Raw genomic sequence first — 24,971 nt, 5'->3', positions numbered from 1 at the left:
GCACCTAGGTTAGTGCCTGGTACATAAATTGCACTTCAGACAATTACTGGTTGCATAATCACAGACAATTCAGACACAGCTAGTTATGGAACTGAAATCTAAACTCTTTGTTTTTCCAAATATGAATTCTGCACATTTTCTGTGACATTACAATTAGTGTTCTATATGAAACAAACAAACAAACAAAAAACCAAAAAAGGAACAGAAAAGTGGGCTAATGAGTAAAATGGAAGGATTTTATTGTGATACCGTATAAGAAACCGTATTTATATCTGCTAACCACCTAGGAAACACGAGTCAGTACTACTGATTCACATACTTATTTTGAATTGAAGGAAGATGGTTTTGACTATATTGTCCAATATAATTTGCAATGATTAGACTTAGCATGTTCTCTTAAACTTCTGTACCGAACCACAAATAAGTAGGTATAGTTTGTTCACTGGACCTAGATCTGAAAAACCTTACAAACTTTCCATTCATCTCCCCTCTTCGCTGTTACTCTGCCTCCCTCCATCACCATGCTGAATTCCTCTCATCTTCCACATCATTTCCAGGGGAATCTCGAGGCAAATATGTCTGTTTGTTCCCTTGAAAGAATTTGGACAAGCCCAGTTCCCCCAACTCCATTCTGTCCTCTTGAAATGGGTTTCATTTGGCAGAATAAATAAAAATACGAGTAGGATTCTGAGAACCTAAATTCTGGTCTCCTTGCATCATAAACTATAGACAACTCCATCATAAGTTCTGTAGACACCCATTTTAACTATAAGACTCTGTGCTCGCCTGGCCTTTTGCCATTTAACTTCACTGTTGTCCTGGAATTTACATAAGCAGAGTTCTACTTTTACAGAAATTCACTTTCAGAGAGGTCAAACAATGTGGCCAAGAACCCACAGGTACAGCATGCCAGAATGAACCAAACTCATATTACCTCATTTGAGATTCTAATACTGGAATGTGTCAGACTCGAGTTTAAGTGAATGAATCAGTAACTTTCTAGGTCCCTTCAGGGATTTTATACTTCTACTGGCTACTTTTTCTCCTAGAATGAAAACAGGTATAAATATTTGGTTATCAAATCGGATCCTCTTATTTTTAGCTATTAATATTTCTCTCATTTCTAAATTAAAGGAAGTTATTTTGTTCAAATAGTCTTAAGTATTGCCTCTCAGAAAACTTTTCAAGTTACCTATTTCTATTTGTCAAGAGACAGCTAGTAGGTCACAGATACTAATAATAATTCTAAAAAGTGATTTCATATTTAAAACATTAAAAACCCTCACGGATTTTTATTTTGTTGAGTACTAATATATATTTTTCTTCCTTTGCACTCAGTTTTCTCTCTTTCTTCACTTGGGAAATATAGTCACTATGTCTCATTGCTGATTATCTGTCCCTAGCACAATGCCAGTCTTATAGGAGTCAGGAGGGAGGGCTCTTCTTTCAGTGTCTCCTCCAAAGAACAAACCATCCTAAATTGGAAAGTGAAACTTAATATTGAATCAGTCACATGATCAACACTGACATACAGCCAGGAACTACACATAAATTAAAAAAAAAATTATATGAACAATCCTGAAGAGATCAAAGGGCTATCCAAGTTATAATCACAATCACAGTAACTTGTATAATTTATATACACGAAAAACAAGGACTCAGAGCTTGGGAGCGCACATAGGAAATCGTTTTGTGATTTTCTTCACTTTGATTGTATTGCTTTCCTGTCTTCAGGAGGAACGATTTTGACTTCAAAAGTAACGAAATATTTGAGAAGGGAATTTACATCCTCCAGTTCTAAATGGTATTCCTGGGCGATTTTCTCAGCAGTCCATGTCTCTGGAGAGAGTTTATGGTTATTGAGAAGGGTCAGTGCTTCTACAACAGTGATCTTGCCTTTGGGAATGTCCTTGATATTCTTGTCAAATTGATCTCCTATCGGCAATCTGAACTCCTTTGGTTGTTGCTGTGGTTCAATGGCTTTTACCTAGTACCAAAAAAAGAGGGCTTTAGGATAAAATACATCTTCCATGACTCTTAAGTCTATACCATTTCTTTCCAAATAAATACATACATACTTCCTCAAACTTTGCTTTTTCATTGGAGTTCTTTTTTCCCTAAATATAGCTCGCTATAACTAAGAAAGCCTCTATAAAATTGTAACTGAATGCACACCATGAAATCAAGCCACTGACCATTACCGATCCAAAAATGTGAGACCCAAAGTGCTTTAAACTCCTTTTGAACTCCACCATGATGCCCCAAGTAGAAAATGCCACATCTAACCTCCTGTGATGGTCAGCAGTCACATAACCCACACCTAACTTCCTCTGATGGTCAGCAGTCACATAACCCACACCTAACTTCCTCTGATGGTCAGCAGTCACATAACCCACACCTCACTTCCTGTGATCAACTTGCCTTCAAGCTGTTTACTCATAGCTTCAAGCTTCAAATTTCATAATTAAACTTGGATCCTACCACAAAGAGGCTTCATCATATACACACAAATATTCCAAAATGAGGTCTGTAAAGACTTCAGGTCCTAAGCAGCTCAGTTAAGGAAACCTCAACTTGTATGTGAAAAGAACGAGAATTGATTGGATTAAAATCACCTCTTTCAAGCTCTGACAGCATGGTAGCAGTTTACTGGACCGCTGTTTTCCAGCCTTCCTTCACTGGTGAACTCTAACCTAGACATGTACGATGAGATAAACCTTTCTTTCTCCAAGCTGATTCTGGTCACTTTTATCACAGCAAAAGACAGCATGCACGTGCTCATGTATGCGCACGCACGCAAGGGCGCACACACACTCACTCCTTACATATTTTGAGGCTTGGCCTGTGCATCACAGGCATACATAGGTAGGTAGATCTTTGTGAGTTCCCATCTAAGCTTACCCTCTGCCTTTGTGCTACTTAAGCTGTGCCCAGATTCCCTTTTTCTTCTCATTTCCAACTACACCTGCCTACACCACTTTTAGGCCAACATCTCCATAATTCTCTCTCCCTTTTCTCCAATGACTCCCCAAAGCCCTCCTGATAAAACTAAAATTCCTTGGCATATACTTCATGAGGCTGCCATCACCCCAAGTCCCCCTCACTCTCTCCTTGTCACATACCCTCTAAGCAGACTTCCATACTCGCTCATTCCTGCTCCCACTTGAGTCTTAGACACTCACTCTCTTACTCTCCTACTTCCTAAATCTCAAAGAGTCTCTCGGCTTCCAAACCCAGGTACAACAATCTTCCCCTCCACACAAACAGATCTAACCTTCCCATTCAGCATTTCATATTAATTACTTGACACCTCCCAAAAAATTAATAAAATTTAACATCCTCTTTTCATTTAGTAGAAAGGCAGAAAAAATTTACAAATTGCATATAAAGATAAAATATTAAGAAGACAAGAAACTGAAAAACTACTTCCTGGCAGAAATAATAACGTGTTATGTGGGTAGCTACAAAATAAAAATCACCCGTTTTCCCATACATTAACATGAGGGGAAGAAAGTTTTACTTAATAACAACTTTCTTCCTCAAAGACAAAACAATTAGAAGATCTTTACCTTTTTCTAGTTAAACTGTGAACACAATCTAATTATAATCGAATGTAAACAAGGCTTACTAAAGACACTGGCAATTTGAGTTCTAAATTCATTTAGAGGAAAGTAATTTGAGAAGAGACAAGAAGCTTTTTAAGGTTACAACAGTGACCAGGATGTGTCATACAGTTTACTGAGTAGTATGGGTCTAGTGGTAAGAAACAAACCAGACAGCACCAATAAGTTTATAAACCCAAGTAAGAACATTAATAAATTACATGGGTGATTGACACCTATTCAAAGAGGTTAAACTGATCACTTCTACAGACTAAATACTAAGCATAATATGAAATAAATATCTTTTCACAAAAATCGCACACACACACAAAACAAACAAACCCAGGCTTAGCATAAATGAGAAACCCTAGTTCCAAGTATTGCTCAGCTTAAAGATAATAGATTATGGCCACCAATCAATGTATCTTTTGTGTGAGAATCTGGAGGTAACTGAATCCTACAGTTGCTATTAAATTATAAATATTATATAAGTAGCTATAATAGTAATCTTTTGCTTAGTATTAGACAATGCAAAAAGATTTATGATGCAAAAAACCTTTGGGAGCTATGGCTCTTCATTTAATCTAACTCTTCACCTTACGGACTGCAACTTCAATTCACACTCCAGGCCCAGGGTTAAATGTAATTTCCTCAGAAGCAGTCCCTCATCTTCCTGGGTCTGTAATTACACTATTGTTGTATAACTGCTCACCCACTTAATGTCTGTAGACTGCAGCATATCATGGGCCTCAGAGAGTACACGGTCTGTTCTGATCACTGCACATAAACACACCTGACACATGAGACAGGCCCACCATTCCAGCATACTATATTAACTTACATATAATATTACACATCCTGTTGGGACACAGCCTCAAAAATATGAACATGTTCCCACAAACTCCCAAACATTGAGGCTGTCATTAAAAGCATCTTAATTTACAGAATATGAAAGTAGCTCTCAAAGTCTTATTTGTCGCTCAGCTAACCACTAAAAAGTGTGTAACCAAACCCTATAACTTAGCAATAAATAATTCACACAGGTCCATTCAATCAATCCCTTCACAGGTCTTTCAGTATACCCTAAGTATCCAACAAGCCAAACCCCGTGTCTAGATCGCTGTGCTTCTTTGCACTGACCACCGCTCCACACACTTAGCACTTTCACCCGTTTCCCTCTTTTTCTTGATCGCCTCCTCACACCTCCAAAATAAATTGGTGAGTTAATTAACGTATACATTACCGGCAAGGAAGGCACCGGATCTTTGGAATTGACATATACATCTCTTAGTAAGGACAGCAGCTTGTTATCTTTTCTAGAAACTTCTTCCTCGATTTCTGGATACTCTAGGGAAAGAAAAAAGGCCGTAATTTTTTTTTAAAGAAAAAAATATCCCTAAAATCGTAAACATGTATGACAATTAAAAAAAAACAATCATCTGGACATCTAGGGACAAACATTAGGGCGAGACTCTGCGCGCATCCTGTGCAGACCCCGGAAGAGAGCACGGGCTGCCTTGGGCTCTGGGATTCCTTGCCGCTGCCACCACCGGAGCCCGCGCGGGGACGACCTCAATGTCACCGGAGGCCTGGAAGGGGCCGCACTCACGACTCAGGTGCTCCTGCAGGAGACTGCGGGTGGAAGGGTGCTTGGGTGCCATGGAGGGCTTCCTCTTGCTGATCTCCTGCTCCGCTCGCTTCTCCACGTTGAAGTTCCTGAAGGCGCGGGTCATGCGAGCCCCCATCTCTACCTCATGATGCCCTTAGTTCACTACGCACGTGGGGAAACACCGGCGCGACTGACCTCTGTGTGCAGGGAGCATGCGTAGAGTAGGGGTCAGGCACCGGTAAAACGCCGACGGTGCGCTCGTCGCCCTCTAGCGGCCAGGAGGACGCATGCTGGACTCCGCTCCGCCCTCTTCCACAGGGGCGCATGCGCGGACTACTGCGGGCATTGCTAGGGACGCCCGCCGGGGACTAGGGAGTTAAGAGCTGTTGCAAAATCCCGAGTAGCTAAAGTGTAAGGCGGAGATCTTCCAACCTCTTCAGAGGGTAGAGTGCAAAGTCATGGTAAATTTACCTGCCTATGCTTTTGAGAAACGAAAATAGAGAATATTTGTTCTCAGCCGTTCTTCCCGTTTTGACAGCCCTTATTTTCCTGTCCCCTGCCTGGTGCATTTCTGAGCCAATTTTGTTTAGGTTTTGTTTGTTTGTTTTAACTCTTCCACTATTTTTGCACACCATTTTCCCGTCACTTTGTCCCCAATGCTATGAAGTTTCTTCCTCCTCATATTCGTATTACAAACTTGACGTACTCCTCTGTAAGCACCGGATCACCCTGCTCTTCTCAGTCCCATTTCTCAACTCGGCTGCCTCTCAGAGTTTCAGTAATCTTGGGAGACCCTGGTGAAACTTGGGTTTTAACGGTGTATTTGGGGGGGGGAAATCAACGTTACACGTTCTGTCTTCCTTTCCCCTCCTCTTCCGTCCCCCTTTGACTCTTCCTTTTTACTTCTGAAACGGTTCGATGTGATTGACCCGTACATTTTTAAAGCCCACCAGAAAGAAAATAAGTTTCCGAATTAATATTTCTCCCAGACTGTGGTTGTGAAATCTATTAGAAATATTAGCCTGGTTGATTAGGTGAAATAGATTGGTCGTGTCTAACCAAAACAAAAATTAGGGGGAGGGGTGTTAATTTTTTAAACCACTATTATCAACTAGACGGCTTCATAATAGGGGAAAACACTAGAGGGGTAAAGTTCTCACTGTTGCTTATGAAACATTTTCTGGTGACGGCTGTATTGGGAGATGGGACATACAGAAGCTAAAAACCTCGTTCAGTGAGTTAATTTGTTAGTTATCCTGAAGGTGGCAGGCTGCTCCAAGATTTCCATCTGAGAGCTTTAAAACAAGTTCATAATTGGGTGAATTTATAAAAACCAATTTCTCTGAGTGCCGAGAAATGTTCCTCAGCTACATTAAATCTGTTGTGTGCTTTAAGAATTATAGTAGCAATTCTAATCACTCCCTGCTAAAGTATTTTAAAAGTGAAAATCTCATTTTCATGTAATTGCACCAAACTTCGGGTAATATGAAAGTAACCTTACACTGGAGTTTCAAATAAGTCCAGGACAGCATCGAGTACAAAATTAAAGACCTGTGAATTTCTACACACAGACAAAGCTTGGGTTTGATATTGAAAGAGACATGCTCAGGTGAGCCTAGTGCTTTATCTAGCCTGGCCTAGGGTTACTCAGACCCTTAAAAACCAAAACAAGGCAGACAGGCTCCAGCAGAATCCCCTTTGGCTATCCTACTTTGGTAATCATAATGAAAATAAATCCTGGAGCGTAAATGCATAATTTCAACTCTTCTTACCAAAACATACAAAATAACAGGAACTCTGAACTTAAGATTTTCCTTCTGGCTTCTGTTTAAGGGTTGAAAGCAGATACACAAGGGAAGTCAGAAGTATGCTTTTTCTCTCAGCCAAATATTGGAATAAGGTTTTGATAGCTGCTGAGCTCCAAATATCGCCAAAACAGTAAAACGCTTGTTTTTTTGTTTGTTTGTTTGTTTGTTTTTTGTTTTGAAAAGAGACATTTTCCTTTGTTTTGCTTCATGCTGTATGCCCAAGTGGTTCTAGGACAAAGAGGTGTTTATGCTAAGCTCAGTTTCAATTGCTGACTAGCATGCTCTTTCTGAGCGACAGTGATATTGAACCCAGGAAGGTTGGAACATCGGTAAGAATTACATCAAGGGTTTACAATGCTATCTGCTTTTGCCTGGCACTCACAGCAGTAATAGTCATCAGCAGATCCTGCAAGCTTCCCTCGCTGTTGTGTAGACATTTTCCTCCTGGTGGAAACCTTCCTTCCTGCTTCAGGAGGGATGCCTATGAGACTCAGGAAGTTAACAGAGCTTACAAGTCTGGGAAAGCTGAGGTCTACATGATTAAAGAAGCCCATTGTGGGTGGGTGGGTGGGGGAGGGGGATGGGATAGGGGGTTTCTGGATGGGAAACCGGGAAAGGGGATAACATTTGAAATGTAAATAAAAAGGTTATCCAATATGTTTAAACTAGAATATTTTAAAATTAAAAAAAAGCCCATTGAATAAGGAGGCTTGAAGTTGAGGAGATGCCCAGAAGCCAGACAAAAAGCTCCAGCATTGCAGCTTTGGTGAGCTGTCATCCGGCTTGGAGTGGGCTTCTTAGGGAAGTGGCTCCCCGAGAGTCACCCCTGTTCCTCTAATGTATTCCCATGAGTAACCCCCAATCAATTCACTGGCTTCCCAAGTTGGACTTGGGTGGAATTATTACTTTATCCATTCATTGGTTCCCTAGCTAAAGTTAGCAGACATTTTTATTCATGTCTTCCCAAGAAGTGTCCATCACTCGCTACTCTTCCTCCTCAGGTGTTTTCTCTGCCTAGTCTCATCATCACACACTCTTTCCTTTGAACATACTTCAACGTCCTACCAGGCGTTTTAGAACTCAGGAAATAGGTGTCTCAAGCTCAAGTGTTATAGGGAGCAAATTGCAGCTGCTTGTGGGCCTCAGACGTTTATGGAGATGTGACATCCTCACGGGGTATTGATGTTGAGAGAGAGCCCAGGAGCCAATGGATTTGTAAGAGCCCAATTCACATAATTTCTGAGGTTCTAAGTTTGACCAGTTTTCTAGCAACACAGAGTTACAAGGGCTAGACTCCAAGCCAAAATGCATTAGTCTTCTTGTGGATCTAGTACTCAAACTGAGGAAATAGGAATCTTATAAATCACACTGACAAGAAACACAGCTCTCAGCTGAAAAGAAATATATGATTAGCCAAATATGAATGACCGTAGATTGGGAATGAATATAGATTCATGTTGTCCTAAATAACTTGATCTAGTGTGGAAACGGGTATATGAACTTTTCTTAAACACAGAACAAAAGAATCATAAATTAATGTATTCACGTGTGATATATGTGTGGAACATCAGGCAGGCAGCTTACAGAAGAATAGAAATAGCTCTGTTACAGGTCTCAAATGCTATCTGATGACTTTCAGTTTGGAAAGGTTAATAATCTGCTAATACAGTCAGATAGTTGCTTAGACACTTGAGGTGAGTGATAAATGGATACTCTTTTTTTTATCTTTATTAACTTGAGTATTTCTTATTTACATTTCGATTGTTATTCCCTTTCCCTGTTTCCCAGCCAACATCCCCCTAACCCCTCCCCCTCCCCTTTTCTATCGGTGTTCCCCTCCCCATCCTCCCCCCACTGCCGCCCTCCCCCCAACAATCACGTTCACTGGGGGTTCAGTCTTGGCAGGACCCAGGGCTTCCCCTTCCACTGGTGCTCTTACTAGGCTATTCATTGCTACCTATGAGGTTGGAGGCCAGGGTCAGTCAAATGGATACTCTTAAGACTAAAGATAACCTGAGATAACTTTGGCCGTTGTATTATCTACTTGCCACATTATTGTGGCAAGATCATTGATAAAATCATCGAAAAGGGCTGTTTCTTTTGGTTTACAGCCCAACGCTGTACAGACCATCAAGGCAGGGAAAGCACGGTAGCAAAAGTGAGCCAGAGAGTGCCTCCGCATTCAGGACGCAGAAACAAATAAACCCTGCTGCTCCTCTTGCCTTCCTCTTGTTCAAATCATGCTCCAAACCCAGAAAATAATGTCATTCACATTTAGGGTGGGCTTTCCCATTGCAAGGAACTCTATCACGGTAGGTAGGCCCAGAGGCGTGTCTCTTTGGTGATTGTAAATCCTCTCAAATGGACAGCCAAGAGCCATCCCAAGTCGACCATGATCAATTTGGCACCACAACAAGCCACTTTTAAGTCACAACAGTCTATCTCCTGTCCTCATAGGCTCATGGCCACTTCATAAAAATACATTTAGTCCAACTTCAAAAGTCCCCCAAATCTTTAACAATCCCCAAACTATTCATAAGTTCAAATGCAGGGTCTCTTCTCAAAGTCAAGTAGCCTTGCAACAACAAAACACCATTTACAAACTCTCAGTATATGATGTCACAGAGTAAGCAGCTCCGTTACAGATGGGAGAGATAAGAGCATAGCAAGGAGTAGGCAAAAGCAAGACCAAAAATCAAAGAGGGCAAGCAAAATCCTGCAGCTCCATGTGTGGCATCTGGGGCGTGCTCTAAAGGTCTCGAGTAACACCACCTTCTGCCTGAGACTCACTCACAGGGCTTTCTGGATGCTTCGCTGTAGCTTAGACTTTACCTACACAACTCCCTGCATTCACCTCTTTGTAAAGGCTTCTTTGGACCGGCTCTACCCCTGCCACATACTGCTTGGCCTCTGGGCTGTGTGAAACCTTGGTGCAGGCCAATGTAACTTTCACATCCTTCCTCCCGTCAAAAGCAGTACATGAAGGTTACTGCCAAGTCCACCTTTAGCTATATAGCCTGACCCCCTTGGATCACAGCATGGTAATCCCAGGAAAACCATTCCCTAAGTGATTGGTTTTCAGTAGGACTAATGCTTTCATTAGCATTAGTTCACTCTCTCACCTTTCAAATGAATTGTTTTTCAAGAAGATGACACCTTTGATGGGTGGGACCTTGCCCTCTGGGCATCTTTTCTATTGCTCTAGTGTAGAATTTCTATAATGTAACTGTTTCTCTTTAATGGTGTTAATCTCTTTATTGAATATATTAATATATAGATAATTGTATTAATATTAATTGATTTTATGTTATATTAATGATAATATATGTTATAAAATAGTCTATGCAATAATTAATATATATTCTCAGATTCCTTGCCCACAATTTTTAAAAATACTTTGCTTTTTAATTATTTGTGTTTGTGTCTTTGTGGGACTCTGTGTGTGTGAGTGCAGGTGCCTGCAAAAGCCAAAAGAAGATGTCTGATGCCCTGGAGAAGGCGATAAGGGCAGTTTTAAGCCACTTGATGTGCTGGGGACCCGAACTCTGCAAGAGCCATACACACTCTTATCTCCCCAGTCCTTGTTTGCAACATTAAACTCATTCTGCTCTGCATCAAAACCATGGTTAGAAAATATAGTTTTGTTCCTTTTCTTGCTCTATATCACAACAAACCGGGTCAGAACAGTAAACAGTATGCATGCTAAAACCTGAATGCTATCCTGTCTTGAAATTTACTGCATCAACCAAATTTGACCCTTAATTTTCAGTTCAGCCTCACTGACGCTATCAGGATATGGGCAGCATACAAGCAGTTTCTTTGCCATAACGTAACAGGAATGGCCATGAGCCCAGTTTCTGAAAGCATCCTTGTTTCCTCTGAAACCTCATTCTCTGGGCTTCTACTGACCGTGTTTCTTTTGACACGCCTATGTAGGCTTACTGTTTTTGAGCATTTTGTGAAGGTTATCCTTGTGTTATTCAAATGCTGGTTTCTCTGCCCTCAGATCTTGCTTAATCCAGACATGGCATTGTAATGGCTATGTTAAGAATCTCCTGTCTCATGCTTATATAAAAAATTCTTACCATTTATTCTTTGCCTTGTCAATAAATGCAGATCACCTAATGGCTGGGCAGAAGAGAGAATAGGGTAGGACTTCCACCAGCCTGGGAAGGAGAGAGAGAGAAGAGGAGAGATTCAGATTGGCTACAAGAAGGGAGTAGAAAACAATTTATCAACATTCTGTCTCACCACAATCACAAAATTCCACTCAGCCAATCCATCATATAGAATCTTCAATGTAGTTGTTTTTCTGGTAATTTCAGTTCACACAGAATTCTACACTTGATCTTAGCCAAAAGGCCAAGAAGCAATCACACAGAATTCTTAACTGGCATTTATGCTCACATGCATGCACTGTAATTACTGCCTGTTACCACTGTAGTAGATTTCTACTGTTGCTAGTAAGTTATCACAAAAGAATAGCTTCAAACAAATAACTTAGTACCTTATTTTTCTAGAGGTCAGAGTCCCAAAGAAATCTGTCGAGGATAAGATCAAGGTGTCGGCAGACTTATTCTTCCAGGAAAAACTAGGTGGAGACCCCTTTTCTTGCTTCTTGCAGATCTAGGAGCCAACAATTACATCACTTTATTGTAGATCTCCTGAGTGAAACAGGATGGGTATCCAAAGTATGGCTTTTCTGTCTTTCTCTTTCCATTTTAATTCCACTATGACTACATTCATCTTCTCTGTATAGAATAGAATAGAATAGAATAGAATAGAATAGAATAGAATAGAATAGAATAGATACATCTCAGAGATAACTAGAAGGAGAGAGGTAAATAAAATTAACATAAGAATTCAAGTTAGCAACAGGAAAAGATTATTAAAATAAATCCTAAACTTAAAGAATTTGAGTAGGAATAATTGTGTAGGGAAACCAGATGATTCTTGATAGCTATTAGATCTGACTAAATAAATAAACAAATAAGAGTGAAATCATAGATAACAACTAAGAAAATCAGAATTTTTAAAAAATAATGTGATCACAAATACAGAGGAATTTTTAGAAGTCGAAATCAAACAATATGTATCACCTAATATTGTGGGAAGCTTTACCACTCCTGGAAGCACTGCTTCTCCTTCATGACATGCCTTTACTCAGTAAAATGTAGCAAATATGGATTCCGTGGAATGGAATGGAGCTATAGGGCAAGCAGGATACAGATAAATGGGCCCACACTCCCTTTTCTTATATAAGGTGATGTCTTAGGAGACAGGGAGAGCTTCTTTTCTTGGTCTTAGAGAAGCAAGTTGCCAAATTGTTGAGCCTTAGGGAGAGCTATAAGAAGCCATATTGAGAGAACTATGAGAAGTCACGTGAACTTAAGCCTTTTAAGATTGAGAAAAATTACCCAGTAACAACCAACAAGACACAGGTCTCAATCCTACAATGACAACCGGACTAATTTTGTCAATTATCACAGGATCCTGGAAGAATATTATGCCTTCATTCCGAAAATGTATCCATCTTCCCACCATTATATAACTATTTTCATTTATTCTTAATTTAAATGTATGTAAACTCGGTACCCATGGCTAACAAATATAGCTAAAAAGTAAAGGAAACTTCCTTTCTGTGATAAGTGACATATCAACAAATATAACAACACCATATTGAATAACAGCATGATATAACAAACACAATGAACTTACTGTCTCTGACACTGGATGTCATCTACATCTCAAACATCCTATATGACAAACAAGGAAAGGAAGAGTTGTAAATGTCAGATCGTATTCTCATTTTCAAAATCACAACTTCTGTGTTGATAGACAATTCAAATTATCCAAAGTATACCTAGGTATAATAAATAAATGTAAAAAGACAACTGACTAGCAAGCTACACAGCCTATGAGTTGGAAAACATAATGACCAACAGATTTATTGACTATGATAACAAAACTACTCTGCAGCTTCCAAAAATGGGCAGAATGCAAATCAAGCAAACCACGGTTTTTATTAAAGAACCCAAGGAATCACTGGGTGTCTAAGATCCATTGTTGCTGCCTCAACAATGAAAAGCATCCATTCATCTAAGAGTTCATTCATAAATTCAATAGGCTTCTTATTTCTTCTTTTTATGAATCAGGGAATCTTTCCATGTAGTCCAGTCTGAGATTCTGGATCCCCTTTATCTTCCAAATGCCAGTAGGCATGAACCACCGTGCACACTCAGTGTATTTTCCAGTAGTATTTCAGTAGGATTTTCTTTAAATTTGTCTGTCTGTCTCTGTCTCTGTCTCTGTCTCTCTCTCTCTCTCTCTCTCTCTGTGTGTGTGTGTGTGTGTGTGTGTGTGTGTGTGTGTGTGTGTGTGTGTGTGTGTGTACATGCCAGAGAACAACTTTCAGGAGTCAGTTCTCTCCTTCAACCTGGGTGAGACAGGGTCTTCCTTGTTCTTTCCTTATGATATATTCCAGGCTAGGTGACTAGAAGCTTCTAGGTGATTCTCCTCTTTCTGCCTCCCATCTTTTCCATCTTGCCTTAGGAGTTCTAGGATTACAGATGTGTCACCACATCTAGCTTTATCCCCTGGTTCCAGAGACTGAACTTGCACAGTAAGAAACTTTAACACTGAGCTGCTTCACTGTGCTTGGCCTGGAGAGAAGCACCATTTGGATGTGTGGCCTTATTGGAGAAAGTGTATTGCTATGGGTCTGGGCTTTAAGACCCTGGTCCTAGCTGCCTGAAAGCCAGTCTTCTCCTGTTTGTCTTTGGAACAAGATGTAGAACTCTCAGCTGCTCCTAAACCACGCCTGCCTGGACACTTTCATGCACCCACCTTGATGATATTGGACCGAACCTCTGAACCTGTATGCCAGCCCCAATTCAATGCTGTCCTTTATAAGAGTTGCATTGGTCATGGTGTCTCTTCACAGCAACAAAAACTGTAAGGAAGACAATAAGTAATTAGATTAATATAATAGATTATTATTGCAGTATTTTCTTACAATCCTCTGATGCCTTCTTCTGAGATAGTACCTGAACCTTTGGAAGAGGGCAGGTGGATACAGATGTGCCATTCCTGGCTGAAAAAGATACTTTTTTCTTAATTTTACTTGAGCTTAGTCATCACCCACTGCACAAAGAAATGTCTCTAATGAGGTTTGAGAGTTACACTAACATACAGGCAGTGAGACACAAAGTTAGTTTGATAATATGTTTATTAATAGGAGTAGGTTTACTCCTGAACCTTGTGAGTTCACAACCATGGCTTCCTGGTTTTTGTTCCAGGCATGTGATTCCTTCTGTGGCATGGGCCTTACACTCAAGATTCCAAAGGTGTGGTGGTTTGAATTGGTGTGACCTCCAGACTCATGTGTTTGAATGCTTGGGCATAGAGAGTGGCAGTATAAAGAGGTGTGACCTTGTTGAAGGAAGTATGTCACTGTGGCTTTGAGGTCTTCTATGCTCTAGCTATGCCAGGTGTGACATAGTCTCCTTCTGCAGCCTGCAGATCAAGATGTAGAACTCTTGGTTCCTTCTCCAGTACCATGTCTGTCTGGTAGGAAACCGACCTGCTTCCTACCGTGATGATAATGAACTGAACCTCAGAACTTTTAAGCCAGACCCAATGAAATGTTTTCCTTTATAAGAGTTTCTGTAGTCATGTTGTATCTTCACAGCAATAGAAACTCTTACTAAGTCAAAGGGTATTTCAATAGGTAGCTTGGTAGTCTAATGTTGTTCTTAAGTGTACTGTAAGCAATACATAAAGCATTCTTGTATGTTTTTCTTGGAATGGTTTTCTATCTTCAACTCTACCACTATAGGAACAACTCTTCTTTCTATTCTGAAACCTGCCCTGTTGATTAATTTCCCCTCTCCAATGTCTCTGAGAATCACACACAGTCCATCGCTAAGCTTCAGTGGACACACATGCATGCCAGGGGTCATTTCTGTGGGATGTGACTTTGTGAGCCACGGCAGAGGAGGCAGCTGTGATAGGTCAAATTCTGTAACGTCCAGTGATCTTGGGCATAGAAGGAGCCAAGCCTCAGTGAACTAAAGAACTAAAGTGAGACAGTAACTACCTGCTGTTTTAAACCTCTAGTTTGGAAGCAACAGGAAATGAATGCAGCAAGATGTCTGGAAAGTGGGGATGACACATGTGAATAAGAAGAGAAAAGCAGGGACTGGTTGAAGTCCTCTCAGGTCAGGTGGTAGAAGACTTTAAATATAGGAGTTGTACATGTCTCTTAGCAAGGTGATTGGTACCTACTTAAAGGATGGTTTGCAAGAGAAGGCCCAGGTGTGATGCTATTACTGTGCATTTGAGAATTAATGGTTTTCCCATGTTTCCTGAGGCATATCTATTTAATTAAAGGTTTTTGGAGAAACACTGTTTAAATATGCTTCTACTGTATCTGGACAAGCACCAATAGAAATATAGAGAGTAGAATTTGTAACTAGAGGATGGAGCATAAAACTGTCATTTTAATATTCTCACACCACTCCACATAATTGATGCCTTTAAAAGGAGCTTTAGATTGAAAAGAAGCTTGGGACGTGTAAGTACAACCATGATGGCTTGAAATCTCCTGCCAAAGAAGAGTGAAATACAGGTTTTCCTTACAGAACTCAGCAGAATGAGTAAATAGATTTGCATGTTTGTGCATGTGTGTGTGTGTGTGTGTGTGTGAGAGAGAGAGAGAGAGAGAGACAGAGAGAGAGAGAGACAGAGAGAGACAGAGAGAGAGAGAGAAGCAAAGAAAGAGTGTCTGGAAATTGTTAAATACACTTGAAGATACAAATCTAAAGACAATTATTCCCTATATACTCATTGGACATATTCTATAATTATAAATTTATAACCAATTAAATTTCACCTATATGTTTTCCCATTTACTTCTGTCAGTTATGTTGAAGCAAATGTACTATCGGGCTACTATGTCTGGATTCCTTGAACCCAACCAGTATTGTAAATTGTTGTAGTTAATTCGCTGTGATGATGTATTAAGTAATTGATGCAAGGGTTACATATACAGTGGACAGAGGGTTAATTCAAGTCCCAGGCAGGACGGAGTGTGGTAAAGTGTGATTCTGTCTCACCACTAAGAATTTGCAATGTAAAATGTCTTACTTATTTGTAGAATTTTCTACTTAATAGTCTCAGGCCTTATTGACAAGAGGTCACTGAAATAACAGATAACAGAACATGAAGCAGTGTACAAGAAAGGAACAGTATATAGGATTTTGGATGGACTTACATTTAATGGATTTTGTAATCTTTTTTCACTGAGATTCATCAATAACACAATGTGGCTCTTAAGCAAAGTAGGCACATTATAGTCAATGGAGATCATCACAGCAATAGAAATATTTGCCAAGACATTTGTATTAACACACGGTCCAGCATTCTGGAGACTCTCATGTGCAGGCTCTTGCCAAGAAGTAAGGCCAAAGATAGAGGAATCTCAACCTTGTCTGCCCTTCTCTGCATGTTTGCCAGAAGCTCCTATAGTTCACTGGCTTTCTTCCTTCTAAAAGGCTGAGTGGTTCTTCCAAGGAGTGGTCTGTAATTTCAAGATGCCTAAACGTATTGCATGCCCTGCATTTCTTTCTCAGTTTCTGCTCAAATGCCACGTTTGGATTTTCCTGGTAAGTTGAAACAGATAAAAAATAAAACATGATTCATGTGAAAATATCACACCCCTGCATTATTGCCAGCCCCCTATGACCTCCCCAAACCATCATTCTGGCTGACAGCTCTACTTTGAATGCAAGGGACTAGTTGTCTATTTTTCTAGGACAGAGTCAAGAAAACAGAAGATTCACAGATTCATAAATAGCAAGTATTTAGGATGGATCGAGTGCTTTAGGCTAAAGGAGCAGGGGATGCCAATGCTCTGAGTCAGAAGAATGCTTGACATGGTACCTGTGTATGTTGCTCGTGTCTCTATGATATGAAAGCCATAAATACCCACAAATCTTCACAGGCCAACAAAGTTACCAGTGGCATAGCTGTGCCTTCTTGGTCTACTTTAAATACCCTTCTGTATTTATATTTGGAAAATTAATTACCTGTTTATTTTAAGTCCCACTGTGTGGTTGTTCCCTCTCCCCGCAGTTTCATGCTGCCTTCATCAGCATTCGGGGCAAATTCCTCACACCTGACTGTTTCCCAGAAGCCTATCGCATTGGTCATAGGCTTTTTATTGGCCAGTGATGCTTCCACACAGGATGTAAAGATTCTCTCTATACTGACCACTCTACCTGTGCAGTTGGCCACATTGAATTGTTTAAGGATATCGCTTAGAACCTGCAAATCACCCAGAATACCCATCTCATCATCCAACGAGCAAGTACCCGCTGTCCACATTTCTCTCCCTTTAACTTTAAACCCACCCCTGCCCTGCCCCTTCCTTTCACCAGTTTCAGATGCCTGAGACCACTCTACCATGCCTCGCAATTGCTCCTAACTAGCTCTCCCTGGAAAAGTGCTACTGGCAAGGAAAGCCAAAGGATTTTACTTGCACCAATTTTAATGCTTATCTTTGGGGGGAATACAATTTGTTCTTTTGCTATAAACAATAGAAACTCTACAGTCATTTTGACAAAAACAAGTTATTGGAAAGTACAATGACATTATAAAGAAAACTCTGCAGAGCAGCTCCAATGGACTCAGCTTCAAGATAAGTTAACATCAGGGACACATGTCTAGATGCATTCTTCTACTGGAATTTTTTTTTCTTCCCCAGAATTGATTCCTGGGCAAAATGAATGTAACTGACCTGGTTGGGTTGTCTGTGCCAGCTGTGGAAGAGTTAGAGTTAAGCATCCTTACCAGAACTACAAGGAGGTAAGAGAAAGACATTGAAAACCATCGCTGCTAACTCCTAAAATTAACTCTTCTATTCTACTTTGAAATTTCCTGTGTGTGTGACATTGTGATGGCTTATGTAAGTTTGGCCCAGGGAGTGACACTATTAGGAGTTGTGGCCTTGCTGGAGAGGTGTGGCTTTGTTGCAGTGGGTGTGTCATTGTGGGTGTGGGCTTTACGACCCTCATCCTAGCTGCCTGAAAGCCACTCTTCTCCCAGCTGTCTTCAGATGATGTAGAACTCCCAGCTCCTCCTGCACCATGCCTGCCTGGATACTGCCATGCTCCTGCCATGGTGATAATAGATTGAACCTCTGAACCTTTAGGTTAGTCCCAACTAAATATCCTTATAAGAGTTGCTTTGGTCATGGTGTCTCTTCACAGCAGTAAAACCCTAAGACAGACATGAAGACATTAGACATGCCCACTACCCCAACCTTTTTCACTACTGTTTGCCCTTGTCATTGATGGGACGGTTCACATCGTTAGAGGAGGACAGAAAGGCTTTGATCTTGGGCTGGGCACTGAGGTGAACCACATAGGCAGCGAGCAGGGGGAAGTGGACCAGCAGCAGGTCCAGCAAGTTGTAATTGGCAAAGGAAATCTGATCACCCACGATGAAAGCTTTACCTTCCTGGTTCTGGGACAACAGGGTCTCAAAAGGCTTCAGATGCCCAGGCAGGGCCTTCATATAGTCGTCCTTACCATTCTCATAGATGGTGTAGATGAGGGTGACATATCTGTAGTGAAGGTCCTCCACCCCATCATTCACCATATCCACCAGGGCGGCTTCCCTCTGGCCTTTCCCATAAAGTCCAAAAGAGTGGCCCACGTGCCTCAGGATGGCACTAGATTGGTAAAGGGTGAGGTCTCCATCCTCAAACTTGGGAAGCTGCCCATACAGACAAGTGTGCAATCTGATACCACCATGGTCTGGGTTACTGGTAATTCATTAGCTAAGGAGAACCATCCAATAGCTTCTGGATGAGCAGGATGAACAGAAACAATCTCAGTAGCGAGCAGAATGTCTGACCTGTATATCAGAGCCAGATACCCTAGGACTCAAAGTGATTCCTAGCCAGTGTTATTTCCTATTGCAGGCAACCGTTTTCAATCCAACATTTGAGAGTCAAATGGTAAAGCAAAGCAGTTCTTGTCAGGCCAGGACATTTGGAAGAGTGTGGAAGTGTGCGCTTATGGTAGAGGGATTATGACTGGGAGATTAAAGGTTACAAAGTAGAGCGCTAGCAGTGGTGTTTTATTAGAATTGTATAATTGCTGAGATGAATGGTGGTTTTGAGATGGAAGATTTAAAGGACTTTATACTTTTCATTTTTCCAAAGATATAACAAGCAGGAAGGAGATGAGCAGGAGCAGGAGGAAGAAGCATGCAGAGAGGTAGAACATCAAAGATGAAGCACAAGCAGCCACTTGGAAGGGTAAGCCAGACTACTGCCCACTGTGACCCTGTTAGAGTGTAGCATCTTCTCTAGGTCTGCGACAACAGCTTCTCTTTGTCCCTGTCACTCTCTGTGTGTCTCTGTCTCTCTGTCTCTCTGTGTGTCTCTGTCTCTGTCTCTGTCTCTCTGACTCTGTGTGGTGTGTGTGTCTGTCTCTCCCTTCCCCCTCCCTCCCTCCCTCTTTTGCGCTCTCCCTCTCAGGCAATGCAGGTTGTTGTAAACTCCTTTTTTCATTATAGAGGATCCCATGACAACCAGAGGAAAGTAAGAAAACAAACAAACAAAGAACCGCAAGTCCAACTTGTGTTACCCATATACTCACTGGAGCAGGGTCCAACTCGCAGTGGCTGGTCCGTTAAAGAAAACTGAGTCCTTCAACTCTTGTACCGCCCCGAAACCCCCCCCCCCCCAAGCTGCACTTCCAAATCCTTATCACAATGTTTAAGAACTCTCTTTGATGACTTCCTGTCCCAGTTGTTAGTATTTTTTTTGAGGGAGGTGAGAGGGGGTGTGGGGTGGGAGCCGGGTGGGGTTAGGGTTTATCACAGAGTCTGGAGTCATCAATACTACTGCAAAAGAAGCTAGAAGCTCTATATTTTTCTCCATCTTTATTAAATTGGGTATTTCTTATTTACATTACAATTGTTATTCCCTTTCCCGGTTTCCAGGCCAACATCCCCCTAACCCCTCCCCCTCCCCTTCTCTATGGGTGTTCCCCTCCCTACCCTCCCCCATTACCACCCTCCCCACAACAATCACGTTCACTGTGGGCTCAGTCTTGGCAGGACCAAGGGCTTCCCCTTCCACTGGTGCTCTTACTAGGATATTCATTGCTACCTATGAGGTCAGAGTCCAGGGTCAGTCCATGTATAGTCTTTGGGTAGTGGCTTAGTCCCTGGAAGCTCTGGTTGGTAGGCATCGTTGTTCATTGAGCTTTTTTTTTAAGTAACTCTTTGGTACTGATAAAAATATTATTTTAATCTTGATTAGCATGATGCAATTCAGTTTGGCATGTAGGTTGCGGCACCAAACAGTTCTATAAAACTAGAAGAGACCCAGGCTTTGACTCTTTGGTCTGTACTGTCCTGTGTAAATAACTGATATTTTAAATTTCCCTATTTACACAGCACGAATGATTTATGTGTGTGAATATGTATTATAAAGCGACTTTGGTTATTTTTATAAGGAATGTAAGACACAACTATATTTTAGACTTCCTTTTAGGCTAGTGCTTTGTAGATCAAGCATGTTAGCATTCTGCACTCATGTTCTAGGACTGATTTAAGTAAGCCCGGTAACTTAAACAACAGAAATTTATTGCGTTACAGTTCTGGAGCAGAGACAAGGGCACAAGGGCCTGGCATGGTTTCTTTCTTCTGAGAACTCTCAGGGGAAAACTTCTGTTTTTCTTTTTTCTTTTCTTTTTTTTTTTTTTTTTTGGTCAGCTTAGATTGCTATAAAAATGCCATAGACAACATGCCACACCGTGTAAATTCATACCACACCATACCAAGCTATCCCACTCAACAGAAATTTTTTTTGTTGTTATTTTGTTCTTTTGTTTTGTTTCCTTTCTGGAAGCCAGAACAGAAGATCAGGGTCTTTTAGCATAATCAAGCACTGTGATTTCCCTCTTTCCTGAGTTAAAGACTCAGAAAATACCTGTCTGCCCCATGGCAGAATGAATGAGCTCTCTGGCGTTGCTTTCATTGGACATCCATAAAGATGCTATCCGTAAAGATTTCATCTTTGTGATTTAATCCCTCTCAATACTCCACAGTCTCATGCGTGTTATCGCGATGCAAGTGTGAGTTTTGGCGGAGCATGAACATTATGCAGGTAAATCTGGTAGATCCTTGACTGGCAGAAGCACCTCCTTTTAGTGTTTCTTCTAAGCTCTGCCCAGCCATTACCTAGCAACAGCCAGGTAGGAGCCTGGCTTGCATAAGAGACTGTCTAGTCTCTCTCTCTCTCTCTCTCTTTCTTTCTCTCTCTCTTTCTTTCTCTCTCTCTCTCTCTCTCTCTCTCTCTCTTCCTCCCTCCCCCCCCTCTCCTCTCTCACTGGCCGCTTTCCCCTTTCCCTTTCTTCTCCCCTCCCCATCTCTGTCTCTCCACGTGCGGGTCTGCCCCTTCCCTTCTTTCTCTCTCCTTTTTCTTTCTTTCTTTTTTTTTTTTTTGGTTCTTTTTTTTTTTTTTTTTTTTTCCGGAGCTGGGGACCGAACCCAGGGCCTTGCGCTTCCTAGGCAAGGGCTCTACCACTGAGCTAAATCCCCAACCCCTTCTCTCTCCTTTTTATTACTGTCCCTCTCTGTCCCCTTGCTTTCTCTGCCTCTACTCCCTTCTCAACGCCCCCCTCACGCCCCCAAATAAACTTCATTTTATACTAGACCAGTCATGTGACTGGCACCTCAGGCGGGATGCCTCAGCACCGGCCCACTAAGGCACCACCTCTCGCCATATTATGCCACCGCATTACAAAACACATCACCTCCTGTCTTCCCCCATCTTCATAAGGAATTCTTCTTTCTCTGTGTCTGACCATGCTCAGATGCACTCCCCCACACAGCTGTGGAGAACACTATTTGTTATCTGTTTAGGAGTATTTCCTCTACTCCAGACAACCTCATCTGAACCAATTGCATCCACAATGTCCCAATCTACTGTAATGTACCAGATAGGATTTGGCATATGAGGAAGACAGAGGCAATAAAATTCAACCTGTAACATGGTCTCATAGTCTAAAAACATCTTTCTACTTGGACTATTTCCTTGCTGAAATTTTGTACTATTTCAAGTTGTCGTAAGTCTTCTCCTTACTTGGGAGATGTAGGTCGGAATTGGATTCTTACCTAAGGCAGAAAACATTATCCTCACTTAATTCATTATTTGCTCCACGATGGGATGTGTGCCCTGATATCTGCTAGGTCATTGTCTTTAGGGTGAAACCGTGATGCCTTAGAGTTAGAATTCAGGTCTGGTCCTTGTGAGCACCCTGGATTCAGACAAGGAAGAAGCCTTTGAAGGGAGACAGATCCCAACTTGTTCTAGTTCCTTGATAAAAAAGATAGCTATGACCTGGAGAGGTGGCTCAGTGGTTAAGAGCACTGACTGCTCTTCCAGAGGTCCTGAGTTCAATTCCCTGCAACCTCCTGGTGGCTCACAACTATCTGTAATGGGGATCTGATCCCCTTTTCTAGTGTGCCTGAAGACAGCCACAGTGTACTCACATACATAAAATAATAAAGAAGGAAAGGAAGAAAGAAAGAAAGGAAGAAAGAAAGAGAGAAAGAAAAGTCTCCTTGAAACACTTGCTTTCATGGAATAGTTATGGAGGAGGTCTAAGCTCCTTGTTGGCACTGAAGTCTCAGGCTCCACACTTACCTTCCCTCCTGCTTTGAGATCAAGAAGGGTTGTCCAGACCTCTCTGGACCTCTCCTGACTTCAGTTAACTCTGAGCACAGTGGGTGCCTTCGAATTGTGTGTTCCTTCAGTTGATCATGAAATCTTACCCTTAAGGTTGTAAGTCAAACAGTAGAATCAAGAGAGACAATATAGGATGATCTGGGTTAGGTTTAATTCTGACCCTCGCATTTATCTTTTACTATCGAGGACATGGACTGGATTTGCATTGTGTCTGCTGATTGCTTCTGGTAGTATAATATAGTAATTGTGACAACATTTATTCTTGCAGTCCACAGGGTTTCCCTCTAAGCAACCCTGATCTGTAGAACTCATTGACATGTTATGTCTGCTGGCCTCATCCTCTTTTCTTCCTTTATATCTCACGGCCAAAAATAAGTCATGTTTAGTTATTATTTCTCAGAAGCCTGTTCTTTTCTAAGGAGAGACAGAAAGTGGATGGACATGGAGGGGGAAGGGAGGTGGGGAGGGACTAGAAGGAGTAGAGGGAGAGGAAAGTACTATCAGGAAATACTGTACTGGGGGGGGATCAAGTTTCAATAGAAAAGGGGGAATATTTTCTATAGAAAAACTTAGATGCCTTCCTTGCAGTGACTGGCTCCCTCTGCAGCTCTCAGCTCTGACACACGTCTGTAGGACACTGTTTGCTGTTCCAACCAGAGACACTCCGAAAGCCCTGACTTCCACTGCTCTTCCTCATAATTGCGTCTTGTGGCATTTCTGATTAGTCTTTGGGATAATTTCTCCACTTCCTTAGATTCCCTCTTATCTCTGGGCACTCCTGTGTTTAGGGTCTGTGCAGCTTTGAAGAGCTTCTAATGTTCTTACTTTCCCGACCATCCCTGAACCACTTCAAACCTGAACAAACCTTTAAACAAAGCCACTGTTGTTTCTACATCTTGGGAAATAATCCCAGCTGTTTCTAGAAGTTTCCAAAGGGCATGCTTTAGTGAAAATTCCATTCGAGCAGTTTCTGGCATCGGGTCTCCTCCTGCAGTGCTGCATGCAGTTCTTGCTCCATTATCCTTCCCTCCTTGAAGAGGGTGTGGCTTGGTTATAGCTTTCATGCCCTGAGGACAGTCCGGGGGCTGACCGTCATGACCCATGATGCCTTTATCCCTAGCACACTGATACCTGCCTTTCAAACTAAGAGTCTCCCCATAGCTCATTTATCCCCCAAGTGTAGGGAAGTGTCTCTTGTCCTCCTTCCAAATTCTGTGATGTCACTGAGCCTGAGAGCCTCCCAGCCAGAGACCACCCCTTCCTTAAGGACCCAGAGTTAGCCTAAGCACTTACCGTTTATCCCCAGTTTTCAGAGTGGCTCTCCTTAACCCTTACTCCAGTCTTTCACCCATCGGCAGTTAAGTATGATTGAGGCTCCTCCAATTACTAGGAAACTAACTTCAATTTCCTTTCTCCTACTGAAAGAGACCCCTGCACAGTGGGAGTTTCCTTTCAGACCCCAATTAGGTACAAACTAACCCAAGCTCCTGCTTTCACAGAGGAAGCCCTTATTAAGCCAGAAAGTTCAAGTGGCGGCTTTCTGTCTCAGGCAGCAAACCAGCAAATGGTCTTGCTGGTCAACTTTTTAAGAAGAGAAAAACTGTGTTACACTGGGCTAGGGTGCAGTGGCATGGTTTGATTGGGAATGTTAATTAGGTAAACCAAAGGGGCTGTTGGTTGCTAGACTTCAGTACTTTGATAGCTGGACCTTGGTAGTCAGCCTCAGGAGGAGAAAATGGCCAAAGAGACCTCAAGGAATAGATCTCGGTCGCTAGCTTTAGGAATGTAATTTAATGTGTGTGTTTTGTTTGTTTTGTTTTATTTTGTAGCAAGGCAGAGGGGATGGGGGAAGATGACAAGGCCAGTCAGCTGTGCTTGCTACATGCTGGAGCTGGCCGGAGTCCTACACCCTTCTGCCCTGTATTGGTTTCCCTGTCCTATTTATTGACAGAAACTTCCTTGGGATTTCTATTTACATTTCCGGCCATTCCTCACCCAGGCAAATCTCTTTCACCCCTAGTGGAAGGGCTGCATGCACCTTACAAGCCCTGATGGATAGATCTCTTTCTCGTCCATGCCTCACTTGGCCACGTAATAGTATTTGAGTCTGTTAACCCGGCTTTTCAGAAATCTCCTTTGCACAAGCGTCCCTCTGGCTTGTCCTTCATTTCTTTCTGCAGTTT

General features: G+C 41.7%; 2 protein-coding genes and 1 long non-coding RNA gene across 3 annotated transcripts; 1 reads left to right on the top strand and 2 right to left on the bottom strand.

Moving 5' to 3' along the window:
* Positions 1-210: 210 nt before the first annotated feature.
* Positions 211-5,383, bottom strand: Ndufaf4 (NADH:ubiquinone oxidoreductase complex assembly factor 4). The gene is made up of 3 exons (NM_198783.2): positions 5,212-5,383; positions 4,846-4,949; positions 211-1,987 (listed from the first exon to the last, which is right to left on the bottom strand). The coding sequence occupies exons 1-3, from the start codon at positions 5,345-5,347 to the stop codon at positions 1,703-1,705; spliced, it is 525 nt and encodes a 174-aa protein (NP_942078.1). The 5' UTR covers positions 5,348-5,383; the 3' UTR covers positions 211-1,702.
* A 52-nt stretch (positions 5,384-5,435) lies between these two features.
* LOC134478951 (uncharacterized) lies at positions 5,436-10,639 on the top strand. The gene is made up of 2 exons (XR_010051729.1): positions 5,436-5,672; positions 10,474-10,639. It is a non-coding gene; the product is annotated as an uncharacterized LOC134478951 (long non-coding RNA).
* Positions 10,640-18,350: 7,711 nt separating this feature from the next.
* Positions 18,351-23,891, bottom strand: LOC100911464 (glutathione S-transferase P-like). Its single transcript, XM_039111401.1, has 2 exons — positions 23,614-23,891; positions 18,351-18,822 (listed from the first exon to the last, which is right to left on the bottom strand). The coding sequence occupies exons 1-2, from the start codon at positions 23,889-23,891 to the stop codon at positions 18,351-18,353; spliced, it is 750 nt and encodes a 249-aa protein (XP_038967329.1).
* Between the last annotated feature and the right edge of the window lie 1,080 nt (positions 23,892-24,971).

The sequence above is a fragment of the Rattus norvegicus genome, chromosome 5 (assembly GCF_036323735.1).
Source record: "Rattus norvegicus strain BN/NHsdMcwi chromosome 5, GRCr8, whole genome shotgun sequence".
Taxonomy (NCBI): Eukaryota; Metazoa; Chordata; class Mammalia; order Rodentia; family Muridae; genus Rattus; species Rattus norvegicus.
This window is presented reverse-complemented; position numbering and strand designations above follow the sequence as displayed.